Source organism: Hemiscyllium ocellatum, chromosome 17 (genome assembly GCF_020745735.1).
Source record: "Hemiscyllium ocellatum isolate sHemOce1 chromosome 17, sHemOce1.pat.X.cur, whole genome shotgun sequence".
NCBI classification, from domain to species: domain Eukaryota; kingdom Metazoa; phylum Chordata; class Chondrichthyes; order Orectolobiformes; family Hemiscylliidae; genus Hemiscyllium; species Hemiscyllium ocellatum.
The window spans coordinates 65,015,553-65,034,499 of NC_083417.1; the positions used below are offsets into that span (position 1 = coordinate 65,015,553).

The 18,947-nt window shown below is 45.8% G+C and overlaps 1 protein-coding gene across 1 annotated transcript in view; it reads left to right on the plus strand.

The window, feature by feature from the left end:
• The window catches only part of exoc3l1 (exocyst complex component 3-like 1), a 92,582-nt gene extending 78,854 nt beyond the window's left edge, over nt 1–13,728 (plus strand). Inside the window, exon 13 of the mRNA XM_060838259.1 lies at nt 9,169–13,728. Coding sequence (XP_060694242.1) covers nt 9,169–9,355 — 187 coding nt within the window. The 3' untranslated portion in view covers nt 9,356–13,728. The remainder of the gene's footprint in view (nt 1–9,168) is intronic.
• The last annotated feature ends 5,219 nt before the right edge of the window (nt 13,729–18,947 follow it).

The window sequence follows — 18,947 nt, forward strand, 5'->3', positions numbered from 1 at the left end:
AAAGCCAATGCACTACTCGCAGACACCACCACCTACCAACAGGTGGCGCCATACCTGCCCCCACAACTAGGAAACAAACCTACATATCTCCTCAGAAAACTACACAATTCCGGACAATTAAACAAGACGGAATTCCAGAAAATGAAACCAGTCAGGACCAACACCCCACGATTCTACGGACTACCAAAAATCCATAAACCAGGAGCCTCCCTCAGACCTATAGTCTCACTACCCGGAACACCAACTTACAGACTGGCCAAAGAACTACACGCGAGACTGAAATACCCAGTAGAAGAGTCACAGCACTCCATCCACTCCACCCAGGAATTCCTAAAAATCATCAAAAACACCAAAATAGAGGAAGACGAAGCAATGATCTCATTCGACATAACAGCACTGTTCACCTCCATCAACATCGACCTGGCAAAGGAAACACATACCACACTTTTAGAACAGTCCATCACACACACCCCAACCACCAATCACATTACCAACGAAAACATCATGAAGCTAGTGGACCTGTGCCTCACCACCCACTTCACTTTCAACAACATAGTCTACAAACAAACCAACGGCACACCCATGGGATCTCCGCTATCAGGATTCATAGCAGAAGCGGTAATGCAAAGACTAGAACAAACAGCCTGACCAACCATCAAACCAAAAATCGGGTTTGCTACGTAGATGACACCTTTGTCATCACAAAACGAAACAAGATAGAAGAAACATTTAACATCATCAACAACACCCTCACAGGCATAAAGTTCACCAAGGAGGAAGAAACTGACAACAAACTCGCATTTCTGGGACGTCACAGTAGAAAGAAAGGACAAGGGAGAATTACAAACCTGCGTATACAGAAAACTGACAAACACTGACCAAATACTCAACTACACCAGCAACCATCCCAACACACACAAACGAAGCTGTATCAGAACACTATTCCAACGAGCCACCACACACTGCAGCACAGACGAACTTCAGAAAACAGAGGAGAACCATCTGTACGATGTATTCAAGAAGAACGGATGTTCAAAAAACACAGTGCGCAGATTCCTCAAGAACAAACCACGACAAGCAGACCAAACACAGCCAGAAACCCGAACCACCTTACCATACATCAAAGAAGTTTCAGAAATGACAGCCAGACTACTGAGACCCCTCGGAATCCTAGTAGCACACAAACCCACCAACACACTCAAACAAAAACTAACAAAGTTAAAAGAACCAGTACAACCCATGGACAAAACCAACGTCATCTATAAAATTCCATGCAAGGGCTGCCACAAACACTACGTAGGACAAAAGGAAGAAAGTTAACCACCAGGATACATGATCACCAGCTAGCCACAAAAAGACATGATCCCCTCTCCCCCGTAGCCCTACACACGGATGAAAAACAACACCATTTCAACTGGGACAACACATCTATCCTGGGACAGGCTAAGTAAAGACATGCCAGAGAATTCCTAGAAGCCTGGCACTCCAACCACAAAAACATAAATTAACGCATAGATCTAGATGCCATCAGTCAACTCTTCAGAAAGCGAACAGGAAATGACATCACCACAAACCCCAGGAACTCCATCCAGGAGAAAGATATAAATAGAAAGCAGGAGACAACAGCTTCGCTTCACTTGGAGGTCACCACTGATGATGTTACTGAGCCAGGTAATGAAACGTCTGGATATCAAACCTACAGCTCAGCGAGCAAACCTACACCCTAAATGGTAAATTGTCCTGTAGTGTCCAGGGGTGTGTAGGTTAGGATGGATGGGCCATGGTAATTTGTCCTGTGGTGTCCAGGGATGTGTAGACTAGGGTGGATTGGCCATGGTAAATTGTCCTGTGGTGTCCAGGATGTGCAGGTTAGGTGGATCGACCATGATACATTGTCCTGTAGTGTCCAGGGATGAATAGGTTAGGGTGGATTGAGCATGGTAAATTGTCCTGACGTGTCCAGGGATGTGTAGGTTAGGGTGGATTAGCCATGGTAAATGTCCTGTGGTGTTCAGAGATGTGTAGGTTATGGTGGATTGGCCATGGTAATTTGTCCTGTAGTATCCAGGATGTGCAGGTTAGGGTGGATTGGCCATGGTAAATTGTCCTGTAGTGTCCTGGGATGTTCAGATTAGGATGGTTTGGCCATGGTAAATTGTCCTGTGGTGTTCAGGGACGTGTAGTTTAGGGTGGATTGGCCATGGTAAATTGTCCTGTGGTGTTCAGGGATGTGTAGGTTAGGGCAGATTGGCCATGGTAAATTGTTGCAAGGTTTATGAAGGTTTGTAGCTCAGGTTGAGGTTTAGGGTGTACGTTTGCTCGCTGAGCTGTAGGTTTGATATCCAGACTTTTCATTACCTGGCTAGGGAACATCATCAGTGGCGACCTCCAAGTGAAGCGATGCTGTTGTCTCCTGCTTTCTATTTATATCTTTCTCCTGGATGGGGTTCCTGGGGTTTGTGGTGATGTCGTTTCCTGTCCGTTTTCTGAGGGGTTGATGGATGGCATCTAGATCTATGTGTTTGTTTATGGTGTTGTGGTTGGAGTGCCAGGCCTCCAGGAATTCTCTGGCATGTCTTTGCTTAGCCTGTCCCACCACCGACTCTGAAAATACAACTGGGAAATTGCGCGCCAAAAACCGCTTTTCAAACAAGCAACAAATCAAGAATGGACAGACGCAGTAGAACAAGCCACAAACACCAAACAATGACAAACACAAATAAAGAAAAATCAAGACCTGAAGTAAAAACTGGACAAACTCACAAAAAAAGACAAAACTGATAACACAGGGGCATGGGTAAAGAACTATCAGACTGAACCCTATCAGACACTGAAGAAGCGGTACTAGTCAAAGGATTAAATTTCAGTTACCGAGACGCTGACAAGAAGGGTTTCCCAGCGGCATTAGAGACCACATTGAAGGAAAACAATCTCACGGAAGGAACACAACAAACTACCAGACAGACAGTTGCACCTACTCTGAGCCGAAAAGGGGAAGGAAACAAACTGAACACACAAGAAAAGAAAGCCCTAGAAAACCTCAAAAAAGACAAAAACAACGTTATATTACCTGCAGACAGAGGTCGGCTCACAGTTATCCTGAACAGAAGGGACTACATCGAGAAAGCCAATGCACTACTCGCAGACACCACCACCTACCAACAGGTGGCGCCATACCTGCCCCCACAACTAGGAAACAAACCTACATATCTCCTCAGAAAACTACACAATTCCGGACAATTAAACAAGACGGAATTCCAGAAAATGAAACCAGTCAGGACCAACACCCCACGATTCTACGGACTACCAAAAATCCATAAACCAGGAGCCTCCCTCAGACCTATAGTCTCACTACCCGGAACACCAACTTACAGACTGGCCAAAGAACTACACGCGAGACTGAAATACCCAGTAGAAGAGTCACAGCACTCCATCCACTCCACCCAGGAATTCCTAAAAATCATCAAAAACACCAAAATAGAGGAAGACGAAGCAATGATCTCATTCGACATAACAGCACTGTTCACCTCCATCAACATCGACCTGGCAAAGGAAACACATACCACACTTTTAGAACAGTCCATCACACACACCCCAACCACCAATCACATTACCAACGAAAACATCATGAAGCTAGTGGACCTGTGCCTCACCACCCACTTCACTTTCAACAACATAGTCTACAAACAAACCAACGGCACACCCATGGGATCTCCGCTATCAGGATTCATAGCAGAAGCGGTAATGCAAAGACTAGAACAAACAGCCTGACCAACCATCAAACCAAAAATCGGGTTTGCTACGTAGATGACACCTTTGTCATCACAAAACGAAACAAGATAGAAGAAACATTTAACATCATCAACAACACCCTCACAGGCATAAAGTTCACCAAGGAGGAAGAAACTGACAACAAACTCGCATTTCTGGGACGTCACAGTAGAAAGAAAGGACAAGGGAGAATTACAAACCTGCGTATACAGAAAACTGACAAACACTGACCAAATACTCAACTACACCAGCAACCATCCCAACACACACAAACGAAGCTGTATCAGAACACTATTCCAACGAGCCACCACACACTGCAGCACAGACGAACTTCAGAAAACAGAGGAGAACCATCTGTACGATGTATTCAAGAAGAACGGATGTTCAAAAAACACAGTGCGCAGATTCCTCAAGAACAAACCACGACAAGCAGACCAAACACAGCCAGAAACCCGAACCACCTTACCATACATCAAAGAAGTTTCAGAAATGACAGCCAGACTACTGAGACCCCTCGGAATCCTAGTAGCACACAAACCCACCAACACACTCAAACAAAAACTAACAAAGTTAAAAGAACCAGTACAACCCATGGACAAAACCAACGTCATCTATAAAATTCCATGCAAGGACTGCCACAAACACTACGTAGGACAAAAGGAAGAAAGTTAACCACCAGGATACATGATCACCAGCTAGCCACAAAAAGACATGATCCCCTCTCCCCCGTAGCCCTACACACGGATGAAAAACAACACCATTTCAACTGGGACAACACATCTATCCTGGGACAGGCTAAGTAAAGACATGCCAGAGAATTCCTAGAAGCCTGGCACTCCAACCACAAAAACATAAATTAACGCATAGATCTAGATGCCATCAGTCAACTCTTCAGAAAGCGAACAGGAAATGACATCACCACAAACCCCAGGAACTCCATCCAGGAGAAAGATATAAATAGAAAGCAGGAGACAACAGCTTCACTTCACTTGGAGGTCACCACTGATGATGTTACCGAGCCAGGTAATGAAACGTCTGGATATCAAACCTACAGCTCAGCGAGCAAACCTACACCCTAAATGGTAAATTGTCCTGTAGTGTCCAGGGGTGTGTAGGTTAGGATGGATGGGCCATGGTAATTTGTCCTGTGGTGTCCAGGGATGTGTAGACTAGGGTGGATTGGCCATGGTAAATTGTCCTGTGGTGTCCAGGGATGTGTAGGTTAGGGTGGATTGGCCATGGTAATTTGTCCTGTGGTGTCCATGGATGTGTAGATTAGGGTGGATTGACCATGGTAAATTGTCCTGTAGTGTCCAGGGGTGTGTAGGCTAGGATGGATTGGCCATGGTAAATTGTCCTGTGGTGTCCAGGGGTGTGTAGGCTAGGATGGATTGGCCATGGTAAATTGTCCTGTGGTGTCCAGGATGTGTACGTTAGGGTGGATTGACCATGGTGAATGTGGGAATAGGGTGGAGGGCTGGTTCAGGGTGCTGGTCAGAGGATCAGTGCAGAGTTGATGGCTTCTTTCTGACCTTTAGTGATTCTATTTGCTGCGCAACATGCACCATACAAATGAAGTCCTTGGTGCTGAACCTTTCATGGGGGAGTTGTATCCAACCCCGCCATTAGGTTGCAGCGATACACCCTGACAGTGAGGAGTTGAGCAGCCTGTGGGCAGGCACATCGGAATACGATTTAAAGTCAGACTCCGCAGCTGGCTGGGCTGGTACTCTCTGAGCACCGCAGGTCTCTGGGGAAATGGCTTATTGTGCGTCCGTTTAAACCGCCCAGAAAATCAGAGAGTGTGGGACAGAGATTAACCCCCCCACCCCCACCCCATCCAGCCAGATTACAGAGACCACGCAACTGCAGAGCTGCTTCTGCACATCCACTCCCATTAAAGTTAAAAATCATACCACACCAGGTTTTAGTCCAACAGGTTTATTTGAAAGCACTACTTACGGAGTGCTGCGCCTTCATCAGGTGGGTGTGGAGTCTAATCCATTAAAGTGACAACCCCTGGGAACACCAAGCAGCGAGAGGCTGCAAATGTGAAGAATTCAAACCTAAAATGCTGGAGAGACTCAATGGGTATGGTGGACAGACACACATTGTAGAGCGTTGGGAAGGAGAAACGGTCCCCATTGATGGAGCATTGGGGAAGCAGAGATTTACAATTATTGTCAACAGAAGTGAGGACAACATGAAGCAGATCTTTCTCACACAGTGAGTGGTTAGAGTCTGGAAGGCACTATCTGAGAGGACAGTGCAAGTGGGGTCAGTCAAGGCTTTCCAAAGGGGTTTCGATCATTTGCAGAGAAGAGGCTACTTTGAAAAAGCACAATTACTCCTGCAGAGGGCCAGCACAGATGCAGTGGGCCCAATGCCCTCCCTCCATCCTCCAACTCTTCTATAATTTCTGACCTTTCATCAGAGCTGGCAAGATGTAAGAAATGTTAACAGTTCTTAAGCAAGTACTTAGCAGGGAAAAGGGTGAGGTCAGGGAGCTGGGAGGAAGAAAGGTCAAAGGGGAAGGAGCCACAAGGCACACCCTCTTCTCTTGAAGTCAATTCAGAATTTTGCAGCACAAAAAGGCGGCGATTTGGCCCATCATTACCCGTTCTGGCCCTTTGAAAGAGTTGCCAAATAGTCCCACTGCCCTAAGCCTCCCACAGAACACCAGATTGCTCAAATGAACACATTTCTCAATGAATGCTAGGGAAGCTCAGCAGGTTCCAGCCTCGGGTGACTGTCTGTGTGGAGTTTGCACATTCTCCCCGTGTCTGCGTGGGTTTCCTCCGGGTGCTCCGGTTTCCTCCCATAGTCCAAAGACGTGCAGGTCAGGTGAATTGGTCATGCTAATTTGTGGAGTTAGGTGCATTAGTTAGGGGGAATGGGTCCGGGTGGGTTACTCTTTGGAGGGTCGGTGTGGACTTGTTGGGCTGAAGGGCCTGTTTCCACACTGTATGGAATCTAATCTAACCTAATCAGGTCTGGCAGCATTTGTGGAGAAACATAGAGTTAACATTTCGAGTCCAGTACGATTCCTGTTCAGAACAATAGGTGTCTCCTTTTGCAATTGTAATTCTCTGATTCTGCTGCTTTTTACCCTTGGAACTGCAAACTGGTTCTCCCCATCAATAATTTTGGATACCTCCGTATTGAAATACTGATTGTGTCTGTCAATCTACCCATGAAGAATAGTGAAAGGATTTTCAGGCTGATTTTTTAAAAAATATTTATTTCTTCATAGAACATGGGCATTGCTCGCCATGCCAGTATTTAATTCTCATCCCTAATTAAGCAGGGGAAATAAACATTGGCCTAACCAGAGATGCCTACATCCTGTGAATAAAGAGAAAATACCCAGAGGGCAGTTAAAATTATTCATTGCTGTGGGTCTGGAATCACGCGTAGGCCAGACGGGGTAAGGACGGCAGATTTCCTTTCCTAAAGGACATTAGCAAACCCAATGGGTTTTTATTAATAGGCTGTGTTGTGAATGTTCCTTTTGTGACTGTAACTATACCATGATGAGGAAGTGCTGGTTTTGGACTGGGGTGGACAAGCTTAAAACTCACACAACACCAGGTTATAGACCAACAGGTGTATTTGGAATATATTAGCTTTAGGAGCACTACTCCGTCAGGTAGCTAGTGGGTCAGGATCAGAAGACACAGAATTTATAACACAAGATCATGGTGTTGTGCAATTGAAACAATATATTGAACAAACTTAGATTGCTGTTAAGTCTTTCATCTTTCAGAATGGGTTGTCAGTTTCGGTTCATTAATATGTAAATCCCAGAACTTCTTTCAAGTCACGTTTCCAAGACAACATAAGGTTTTATTTTTTTAAAAATGACATCCCAGTTCAGACAATGCCTGAAAGGTGTGAGGTTGGGGTGTGCCTGTATTCCAATCTTGAGTAGACTGGTTCTATTTCCAAAGTTGGAATTTATAACATGTTACTTGGACTTGAGAAAAAACACAATGTATCTGCAATTACAATTCTGCAAATGCAAATTCACCCCATAGATGTATATGTGTGTCTGTGTGCATGTGAGGGAGAGAGTGTGCGTGTGTGTGTGTGGTTTTGTGTTTGTGGATGAGTGTGAGTGGTGCATGTGAGTATGTGAGCGTGAGTGCATGTGAGAGGAAATGTTTGTGTGTCTGCGTACCTGGTACGTGGGTATGATGGGGTATAAGCTTGTGAGAGGATGTGTGCTTGGGTGTGAATGTGGGAGTTTATGTGTGTGAGTATGTCGGAGTTTGTGTGTGAGAGAGAGGGGGTATAGTGTAGTGGGGTCACCTGTAGTGTGACATGAACCCAAGGTCCTGGTTGAGTCCATCCTCTCTCACACACACACACACACACACATTTATGCAGACCCTTTCTCATACACACACACAGATATTCCCCTCACACACCCACATACACACACCCTCTCACAGGTTAATATTCCATCACACTCATGCACACTACCAAGTATGCACACATGCAAACACACACTCTCACACGCACACAGTCAAATGCACACATGCATTCTCTCTCCCATATACACAAACACTCTCTCTCTCTCTCTCTCTCCCTCTCCCTCATATACATGCAGACAACATAAGTCTATGGGGTGAATTTACATTTGTAGACTTGTATTTGCAGATACATTGTATTTTACTCAAAAAGCACACAATCTACAGTCAATGCAGGCAGTCAATCCATGTGACATTTTATAAATTCCCACTTTGGAAACAGAACCAGTCTGACTCAAGATTAGTTTACAGACAGACTCTAACCTCACACCTTTAATGCATTGTCTGAACTGAGATGTCACCCTTTGTTTTATAAAATCTTATGTTATCTCAGGAATGTGACTTGAAAGAAGTTCTGGGATTTACATATTAATAAATCGAAACCAGCAACCCATTCTAAAAGATGAAAGACTTAACAGCAATCTAGGTTTGTTCAATACATCATTTCAGTTGCACGTCACTGTGTCTTCTGATCCTGCTCCGCAACTACCTGATGAAGGAGCGTCGCTCCGAAAGCTAGTGCTTCCAAATAAACCTGTTGGACTATAATCTGGCATTGTGTGATTTTTAACTTTGTCCATTCCAGTCCAACTCCGGCACCTCCACATCTTGATGAATGATAACAATGAAATCACCACTGGTAGAAATTACTGGCATCTGGATGTGTACATGATTGGGAAGGGTTTAGAAGGATATGGGCCAAATGCTGGCAAATGGGAACAGATTAATACAGGATATCTGGTTGGCTTGGATGAGTTGAACCAAAGGGTCTGTTTCTGTGCTGTGCATCTGTGTGACTCAATGACTCGTGAAGGCTGTTTCCGTTCTTGAATAACAAGGCAATCTCCTGGTTTTCTTTTGCTAGTGATGAGCATGTTTCGGCCCTGCTGGATATTCGGGGCGATGTGTCCAAAGACGTGCGTGGGACGGTGCTGGAGATGTTGGAGCAGAGCTCCCAGCCTGCCCCCGAAGACTACCAGCCCATCTTCTCCGAGATCCTGGTGCCCACTCCTGTTCTCCCCTTCTGCCTACCCGCTGTCAAATGCGGCTAGCCCTCCTCTCCCCTCACCACCACCCCCCTCCCCCCACCCCCACCCACCTCCTCGCATCTCACTGCAGACCTCAGGGGGGACTGAGGTCACCTGACGCTTGCCAATGTGAGACAGTCCTTCACAGTCCGACCGTGCGATGGAGACTGGAGGCCAGTCTGGAGGAAGGTGTCCACATTATGCAGGCCGACCGTGTCACTGTCAAGGTTAGTGAGCCCCTGGTGTTCAAGCCTTTGATCTCACTCCCCCCCGGCCTGTCCTCACCCAGATCTACAATTACCTCTCATATTTACAGGAAACAACACATGTTCCTGTCAGCTTCCTGTAGCAAGCATGCCATGATCCCACTCAGAGTCAAAATTCCTGGTACTGTTTGCTAGACATTGTGTCCTCTATAGGAAAGAGAAGATCTGTGAATATCAATGAAGAGTCACACTTGACTACCCAGCTGAAAATGCCACCAAGGGTCGCTGCCAGAGCATTTGGGTAAAACACTAGGGCATTACCCGACCCCATGCTACCAGACTAAATACAAAACTCCCGTTCGCTCCTGGGAGAGCAGGGAATGCTCATCAAGCTGAAGATAGCTCATAAATGTCACATCCATCTTTCAGCAGTTTGTTCTCAACACTGGATTTCCTGCCCAAGGGAATTTAGTGGTTCCAATCCTCCCACGCAGCCTCAAATTGCTAAACTATTTACGCTTTCATGGGATATGCACCTCGCTGGCAAGGCCAGAAATTTATCGCACATTCTTAACTGCCCTCGAACTAGGCCACTTCAGAGAGTCATTGCTGGAGTTAAATATAGTCCAGACTGGGAAAGGTGTCAGATTTCCTTCCCTGAAGGACATCAGTGAACCAGATGGGTATTTTGTAATAATCGCTGATCGTTTCATGGTTGTCAGGATTATATTCCAGATTTTATTAACTGAGTTTAAATTCCATCAGCTCCCCTGTGTTAATTTGAACCCATGTTCCCCAGAGCATTCGTCTCTGATTCCTAGTGATATTCTCATGAAGCCACCACATCTCCCTTCAACCCTGGAAGCCGTTTTTGAAGGCCCCTTCCCTCAGGTGGCCTGAAGAGTGCCTGCCTTGAACCCGTAGGTCAGGAAGCTGATTGAAATTTTGAGGAATTGTGGGTGGACCCTAGTGACTGCTGCGAAACAAAGAAACGACCAGGGGAACTTGCGGGAATAAATTCCCATGGAACCAGGAAAGGTGGTTGTGGGTTATGGAGTGGGAGTGTGTCGGGCAGGCCTTTGGAAGACTGGGACACCCTCGCCCTCCACCTTTTCACCCCATGATATGGAATCCCATTTTGTCACCGGTCCAGGGTTGGCGAGTTTCTATAGGATGCCCTATCGGGGAATGTAACTGGACTGACCAGATTTCAACTAGGCCCAAGCATCACTGCTCCCTTGGCAGTACTCCCATGCCCACCCCTTCAGGCCAAACACTGAATATGGGAAGTGGCCCCCCCGGTTTACCACCCTGGCGTTCCCTCGGATCCTCACAATGAGTGAGCAACTCAGGATTTTAACTAAAGTTAGAGGCTTTGGCCTGTATCAGGTGATAGACCTCACTAACCGCGCCACACCCTCAACACCATCTTACAGGGGCAACAAATTGACTGCCTGAGCAGGGGGATTACATTGGTAAAGCTAATGACATGGATTCAGATATCAATAAATGGAATGTTAACTCAGACAAGACCTCCCAACTGATTTCATTGAGTAGACCACACTAATAAAAATACTAACCACCAGGATACATGAGCATCAACTAGCCACAAAATGACATGACCCACTCTCACTAGTATCCTCACATACGGATGAGGAAGGACACCACTTCAACTGGGACAACACGTCCATCCTAGGAAGGACAAGCCAAACAGAGATACACATGAGAATTCCTAGAAGCATGGCATTCCAACCGAAACTCTATCACCAAACACATTGACTTGGATCCCATTTACCACACCCTGAGAAAAAGAAATGACATCACCAACCCAAGGAAACCTAAACACATAAATAAAAAGTGGGCCATACCATCAACGCTTCACCAGAGGCTCACTGATGATGTTACCTAGTATGGTGACGAAACATCTGAAAATGATCCTCATCTCAGCGAGCAAACTTAAATCCAGAACCTCAACCTGAGCTACAAATCTTCTCAAAACTCGCTAGACCATCCTATGCATCAAAACCCAGAGCCCCGTCCATGTGCCTCCAAGGGACATGGGAATCACAGGGGATTGAACAGACCCATCTTTAAACTCCAACTCCAATACAATCCCATCTTTGGCCTGTAAAAGAATTGAATGAACTGTTTGAGCAATTCACTACCCACCTTCTATTTTAGAGCAGGATAACAGCAGTGTCTTCACTGACGGACCATCCTTTCTCATATTTAATGTGCTCTGAAAATCGCACACTCCACTCAGGGCTCATTTGTCACTTCTTCCCAGTTCTTAGCCACAGTGAGCTCTGTTTCCATGTAGTTCCTCAACTGTTACCAATGTAGTTGTAACACAAAGGTAGTGGCCCCTGCTTGAGTGTTTGCTGGATCACAGCACCCTTGTGTCTCTGCATTTACCTGCACCCAGCCATATTTCTGAATCAACTGATGGAGGCGAGCAGTCAGAAATTGCTGGAAAAACTCAATAGGTCAGGCAACGTCTGTGGAGAGAAAGCACGGTTAACTTTTCGGGTCCAGTGACCTTTCTTCAGAAGAGCCATCTTCAGGCAGCGGGAGTGTTGGTGAACTCTTCGAGAAGAAAGTGAGGTCTGCAGATGCTGGAGATCAGAGCTGAAAAATGTGTTGCTGGAAAAGCGCAGCAGGTCAGGCAGCATCCAAGGAACAGGAAATTCAACGTGGAAAAGCGCAGCCTGACCTGCTGCGCTTTTCCAGCAGCACATTTTCAGTGTTGGTGAACTGACTGGTTCAGCTGATGGAATGAGTCATAGAATCCTTACAGTGCAGATAGAGGCCATTCTGCCCATTATGTCCACACTGACCCTCAGAAAAGCATCCCACCCAGACCCTGCATTTCTCGCAACTGTTTCACCTAGCTTGCACGTCCCTGGGCACTAGAGCATTTCCAATTAACCCGACCTGCACATCTTTGGGCTGTGAGAGGGAACCCGCATAGACGCGGGGAGAATGTGCAAACTCCACACAGACAGTCACCTGAGGCTGGATTCGAACCCATGTCCCCGGTGCTGTGAGGCAGCAGTGCTAATCACTGAGCCACTGTGCCACCCCATTGGTTAACACTCATGACCTGCATGTAGAATACCAAGGTCTACTTTCCCAATTGAAATGACAGTCAGTTGAGGAAGAATGACTTGCATTTGTACAATACCTTAATCGATCTCAGGATTCTCCAAAAGGGTTTTACAATGAAATCCTCTTTTGAAATGTGTTCACTCGGGTTATGAAGGAAATGCAGCAGCCAATTTGTACACAGCAAGCTCCCATTACTGTGCAATGTGACAGTGACTAGATTGTCTGCTTTAGTGGAAGTATTAAAACTGGCTAAAGCACCAGGGCAGCCTCTCATGGTCTTCCTTGAGATGCTACCATGGGAATTCTGACAACCATCCTTGGGTCCCAGTATAATATTCCATCCAGAGGTGGTACCTTCAACAGTGTGGCAGTCCTTCAGCTCTGCACTGAAGTGTCAGCCAGGAGTTTGTGCGTAAACCTCAGAATAATATCTGAGCAAACAACCCACTGACTCAGAGGCCACCAGCAAAGCCAGAGCTGGTGTAGTCCAGAGTTAGTCACAGTAAATGCACTTTTAGGTTCGTGAACCCGAGGTTTGGACCTATCAGGTAAACCACGCTGATAGGTATTTTGCACAAGACATCCTGAAACCGAATCAGGACTCTCTATGCAAGAGTGCCATTTCTTTTCGACCAAGCATGTACAATCAAATCTTGTCATGGACTGTACGCCTCCTACGGTTGTCCAAAGCCTATTTTGTACAGGAGCTTGTTGAATTCAAGCAGTTCAGGTGTTGGTGAGCCAGCTACCAGATCGTCAGTATTATTACCCCATTCATCATACCATAGGAGCCCATCAAGTCCTCAGCAGCTATGGAGAATCTTATCCCCAGTTTTCTACTTCCAGTCTCTAAGAATCCAAATGAAGTCAGTGCTCTGTCTAACGGCAGCTCATCCCTAACCTCAGAAAGTGCTTTCGAATGATCACAGGCAGCAGACTCTGACAGGTTGACTTCCTCGTTCGACTTTTCCACAATCCAGGAATACCTGGTCAACTGGTGTAAACCTTCGGCTTGGGGGCCCTTTGGCTGACCTCCAGTGTCTGTCTACTACTGCCTGAAATAAAAGCAGACTGGGACACTCAGAGTGCGACTGGTTTCTAACAGATCGAAGGGAACAGTCTTGGCTCGTCATTGCCTGCCTCATATATTCTGCAAAAGGACACGATCATGTTTATGATAGTGAGATCTTTAATTCAATTATTAGGAGAATCAGAGTGACATCTGTGGAACTTCTCAACTGGAGCTTATTTGCTGAGATGGTAATCGAGGGTTGTTTTCTTTCTGCCTGGAGTTACCTCTCCCAATTATTTCCCCTCCTCGTCACCTCTTTTGGCAGGGAGAGGAAACTTGCTCTTGGTTCCACTCTCCTGCCTTCTCCGCAAACCATGCACATTTCCCCTTTATAAACCATTGCTTTTTGAATACCTTGATTGAACCTGCCTCCACCACATTCCCTGTCAGCGCCTTCCAGAACTTAACTACTGACTAAATTCGCTTCTGTCATACAGTCATTGACTCATAGACATGTATAGCACAGAAACAGACCATTCGGTCTAACTCATCCATGCTAACCAGATATCCTAAATTAATCTAGGCCCATTTGCCAGCATTTGGCCCAGGCCCTTCTAAACCCTTCCTACTCATGTACCCATTCGGATGCCTTTTAAATGTTATAATTGTACCAGCCTCCATCACTTCCTTTGGCAGATCATTCCAAACATGCACCACCCTCTGTGTGAACAAATTCCCCTTTGGGTCCCTTTCAAATCTTTCCCATCTCATCTTAAACCTATACCCTCCAGTTTTGGACTCCCCCACCCTGGGGAAAAGACCTTGTCCATTTATCCTATCTATGCCCCTCATGATTTTATAAACCTCTGTAAGGTCACCCCGTCAGCCTCCAATACTCCAGGGAAAATAATATTAGGGACAAGTCCAGACTCCCTCCAAACATTTTAAGACACTGTGGAATGGATATTCCAGGAGTGATGCAGCTGGTCAAACTACTCCGCTTCAAGCACAATAGAACTAGTGGGCGGCACGGTGGCACAGTGGTTAGCACTGCTGCCTCACAGCGCCTGAGACCCGGGTTCAATTCCCGACTCAGGCGACTGACTGTGTGGAGTTTGCATGTTCTCCCCGTGTCTGCGTGGGTTTCCTCCGGGTGCTCCGGTTTCCTCCCACAGTCCAAAGATGTGCGGGTCAGGTGAATTGGCCATGCTAAATTGCCCGTAGTGTTAGGCAAGGGGTAAATGTAGGGGTATGGGTGGGTTGCGCTTCGCGGGTCGATGTGGGCTTGTTGGGCCGAAGGGCCTGTTTCCACACTGTAAGTAATCTAATCTAAAAAAAAACTCATTTATACACCATGGTTCAAGCACAAACAAAAGAAAACAGAATTTAAGGTAACCCAATTTATTTGATAACAGAACCAACTCTATCGCAGCTTAACATAGCTGTTCCAATTCCCGTAACATCCCATAAATACACCGCTTGGCAAAAGGTACATTCAAACACAGATAGCAGAGATGTCAGAGAGAAAGTTCAGGTAAGAAGCAACTGTTGAAGCATGGAACCTCTTTTCACTTTAGCTGCCTCTCTAGGTTCCCAGCAGTTTTCGACTGCTTGCTAAAACTAAACCAAACTAGAAAAAAAACCTGAACTGGGAGAACTGGCCACTCCTCCTCAATTATTTTCAAGTCGCCGTTTCCAGACAGATCCAAACCTATGCTTTTATGACCCCATCTTGAAAAACACCAAGGACAATATAACCTTGTTAAAAGGGCAGCACTTTCACAATAAGCCTAGCCTATTCATCCTTTCCCTGTAGCACAAACCCTCCAACCTTTGCACCATCTGTAAACCTTTTCTGAACCCTTTCAAATTTCACAACATCCTTCCTATCGCAGGAAGACCAGAATTGCACGCAATATTCCAAAAGTGACCTATCCAATGTCCTGTACAGCTGCAACATGACCTTTCAACTCCTATACTCAATGCACTGATTAATAAGGGCAAGCATCCCAAATGCCTTCTTCACTATCCTATCTACCTATGATTCCACTACAAGGAACTATGAACCTGCACTCCAGGGTCTCTTTGTTCAGCAACTCTCCCCAGGACCTCACCATTAAGTGTATAAGTCCTGCCCTGATTTGACTTTCCGAAATGCAGCATCTAAATTAAACCCAATCTGCCACTCCTCAGCCCATTGGCCAATCTGATCAAGATCCCACTGTACTGTGAGCTTGCTTTTATTGTAAATGTAGTCTGCGTCCTGTTGATCCTTTCATGAGTTTGAATATTTTTCAGATAATTTTGAGAACTTCCCTCAGATCTCCACTTCTAGGACACCAGTCCCAATTTGTCAAACCGATCTGGGTAACAGTGGGTCTTCATCCCCGAAACATATCATTAAATCTCTTCCACACCCTCTGTAATGATTTGTTGGTTTCGGAAATTTCTTCATTTTATTAGCCATATACCTTCAAAGGCATTTTTTAAACTTCTTTTTAAAGTACCAACACTTTTTTCCCCAATGTAGTGGAGTTCAAAACCGAATGCATAGATTTAGGGTGAGCGGGGAAATTTTTAAAAGGGACCTGAGGAGCAACTTTTCCACGCAGGGAGTGGTGCAAGAGGAGGTGGTGGAGGCTGGTACAATTACAGCATTAACAAGGCATCTGGATGGGGACATGAATAGGAAGGGTTTAAAGGGATGTGGGCCACGTGCTGGCAAACGAGACTAGATTAATTTAGGATATCTGGTCAGCATGATGAGTTGGACCGAAGGGTCTGTTTCCATGCTGTACATCTCTATGACTATACTGCTGGATAACAATGTGATCTAGTGTCAGTGCATGTGCAAAGGTGCGTCTGTCTGTGTCTGTGTGACTGCAGGATTTCTTTGGATTCAGCCCTTGTGTGTTTGCATCTGCATTGTGTGTGTGTGTGTGTGTGTGTAGGTACATGCATTTGTGTGTGTAAGTGTGTCTGTGTGTGGGGGGGGTCTGAGTTGTAACCTCAGAGGTTGGAGACAGGAACTGCATATGTTTTTGGATCTTCCCCTTAATTCCAATGTTTTGCTTGTGTGGTGGTAAACAAACATGGGCGGGGGGGGGGGGAGTGGTGCTGGCGGAGATGTCAGAGCAGTGGGTGGTCCACAGGCTCTTTCGCCTTGTCTAAGTGCTCCCCAGGTGAAAACCACTGCTCGATCAGAAAAACTCTCAGGAGTGCTATCTGTCATAGAAGAAGCATCTGGGACCCTGAACACCGAAGCAGGCAAAGTTAAAGAAGAGGTGGTGAACTAAAGACTCAAACTACGCAATCTTTTCCCAACATACCCATTCATGAAATTTGTAACAAACATGTTACAAAGCTTTTCAACTTGAATATTAGAGAATTTGCAATAAAGGTTATTCTGCACTCCCTCCCCATCCTACTCTTGTGGGCAGTTTTGGTCTCCTACTCTGAGGAAGGACATCCTTGCTTATTGAGGGAGTCCAGTGAAGGTTCACCGGCCTGATTCCCGGGATGGCAGGACTGCCATGAAGATCGGCTGGATCGACTGGGCCTGTACTCGGACATTTAGAAGAATTTCGGGTTTGGAGGGGGAGGGTGTCCTCATAGAAACATATAAAATCCTGATGGGACTGGACAGGCTAGACACGGGAAGAAGGTTCCCGATGTTGGGGAAGTCCAGAACCAAGGGTCGCAGTCTAAGAATAAGGGGTGAGCCATTCAGGACTGAGAGGAGGAAGGATTTCTTCACTCAGAGAGTCGTGAACCTGTGGGATTCACTCCCACATGAAGCTGCTGGGGCCATTTCATGAGATATATTCAAGAGGGAGCTAGGCTTGGCCCTTGTGGCTAAAGGGATCCAGGGGTGTGGAGAGAAAATAGGAGTGGGATACAGAGATTGCATGGTCAGCCACAATTATATTGAATGATGGTGCAGGCTCGAAGGGCCAAATGGCCTCCTCCTGCACGTGTTTTCTATGTTCGTATATTTTGGTCCATTCAATACGTTGGCAATTGTCTTAATATTTGTAAAATCCATTCCATGGAGCTTTTGTGGCTTCGTAGTAGTGTCCTTACATTCGGGCCAGAAGACCTGGATTCAAGCTCCATCTGCTCCAGGGATGTCTTATAAATGATTGACTAGAAAACGTCTATAAGCTGAGTGCAATACATTGGAAATTACTTGAAGTGCAAGAGCTGGAACATTTTTGGCTCTGTACATCATATTTCATTCTGAGGTGCCTTCATTCACCATGAATGTTCCTCATAAGGCAATTAGGAAGTTCTAGCGTGTGCAGACACGGGCTAGAAGGTTCCCGATGTTGGGGAAGTCCAGAACCAAGGGTCGCAGTCTAAGAATAAGGGGTGAGCCATTCAGGACTGAGAGGAGGAAGGATTTCTTCACTCAGAGAGTCGTGAACCTGTGGGATTCACTCCCACATGAAGCTGCTGGGGCCATTTCATGAGATATATTCAAGAGGGAGCTAGGCTTGGCCCTTGTGGCTAAAGGGATCCAGGGGTGTGGAGAGAAAATAGGAGTGGGATACAGAGATTGCATGGTCAGCCACAATTATATTGAATGATGGTGCAGGCTCGAAGGGCCAAATGGCCTCCTCCTGCACGTGTTTTCTATGTTCGTATATTTTGGTCCATTCAATACGTTGGCAATTGTCTTAATATTTGTAAAATCCATTCCATGGAGCTTTTGTGGCTTCGTAGTAGTGTCCTTACATTCGGGCCAGAAGACCTGGATTCAAGCTCCATCTGCTCCAGGGATGTCTTATAAATGATTGACTAGAAAACGTCTATAAGCTGAGTGCAATACATTGGAAATTACTTGAAGTGCAAGAGCTGGAACATTTTTGGCTCTGTACATCATATTTCATTCTGAGGTGCCTTCATTCACCATGAATGTTCCTCATAAGGCAATTAGGAAGTTCTAGCGTGTGCAGTCTAACTGAGACACAGACAAAGCCTGAGACACAGACCGTTCCACTTTAGATCTCAAAATATGGTTGCCAACTCACCAAGGAATTCTGGGAATTTCATTGAAGGAACAATCGCCTCAAGGCACCTCCGTCATCTCCTTAAATCTCTCTCCCTTTACTTTTCACTTTTCTTTTGATTTATAAATGACCGCACTATGGAAATGTTTGCGATCTGCCGAATCAAAGGGCAAAGAGTTTCTTCAGCTCTTGAGGGCGTGACGTCAATCAACCAAGGTAAATGCCAAAGCACTTGTCGGCAAAAATGACATGACCAGCTGTCACGTTTATCTTGATCA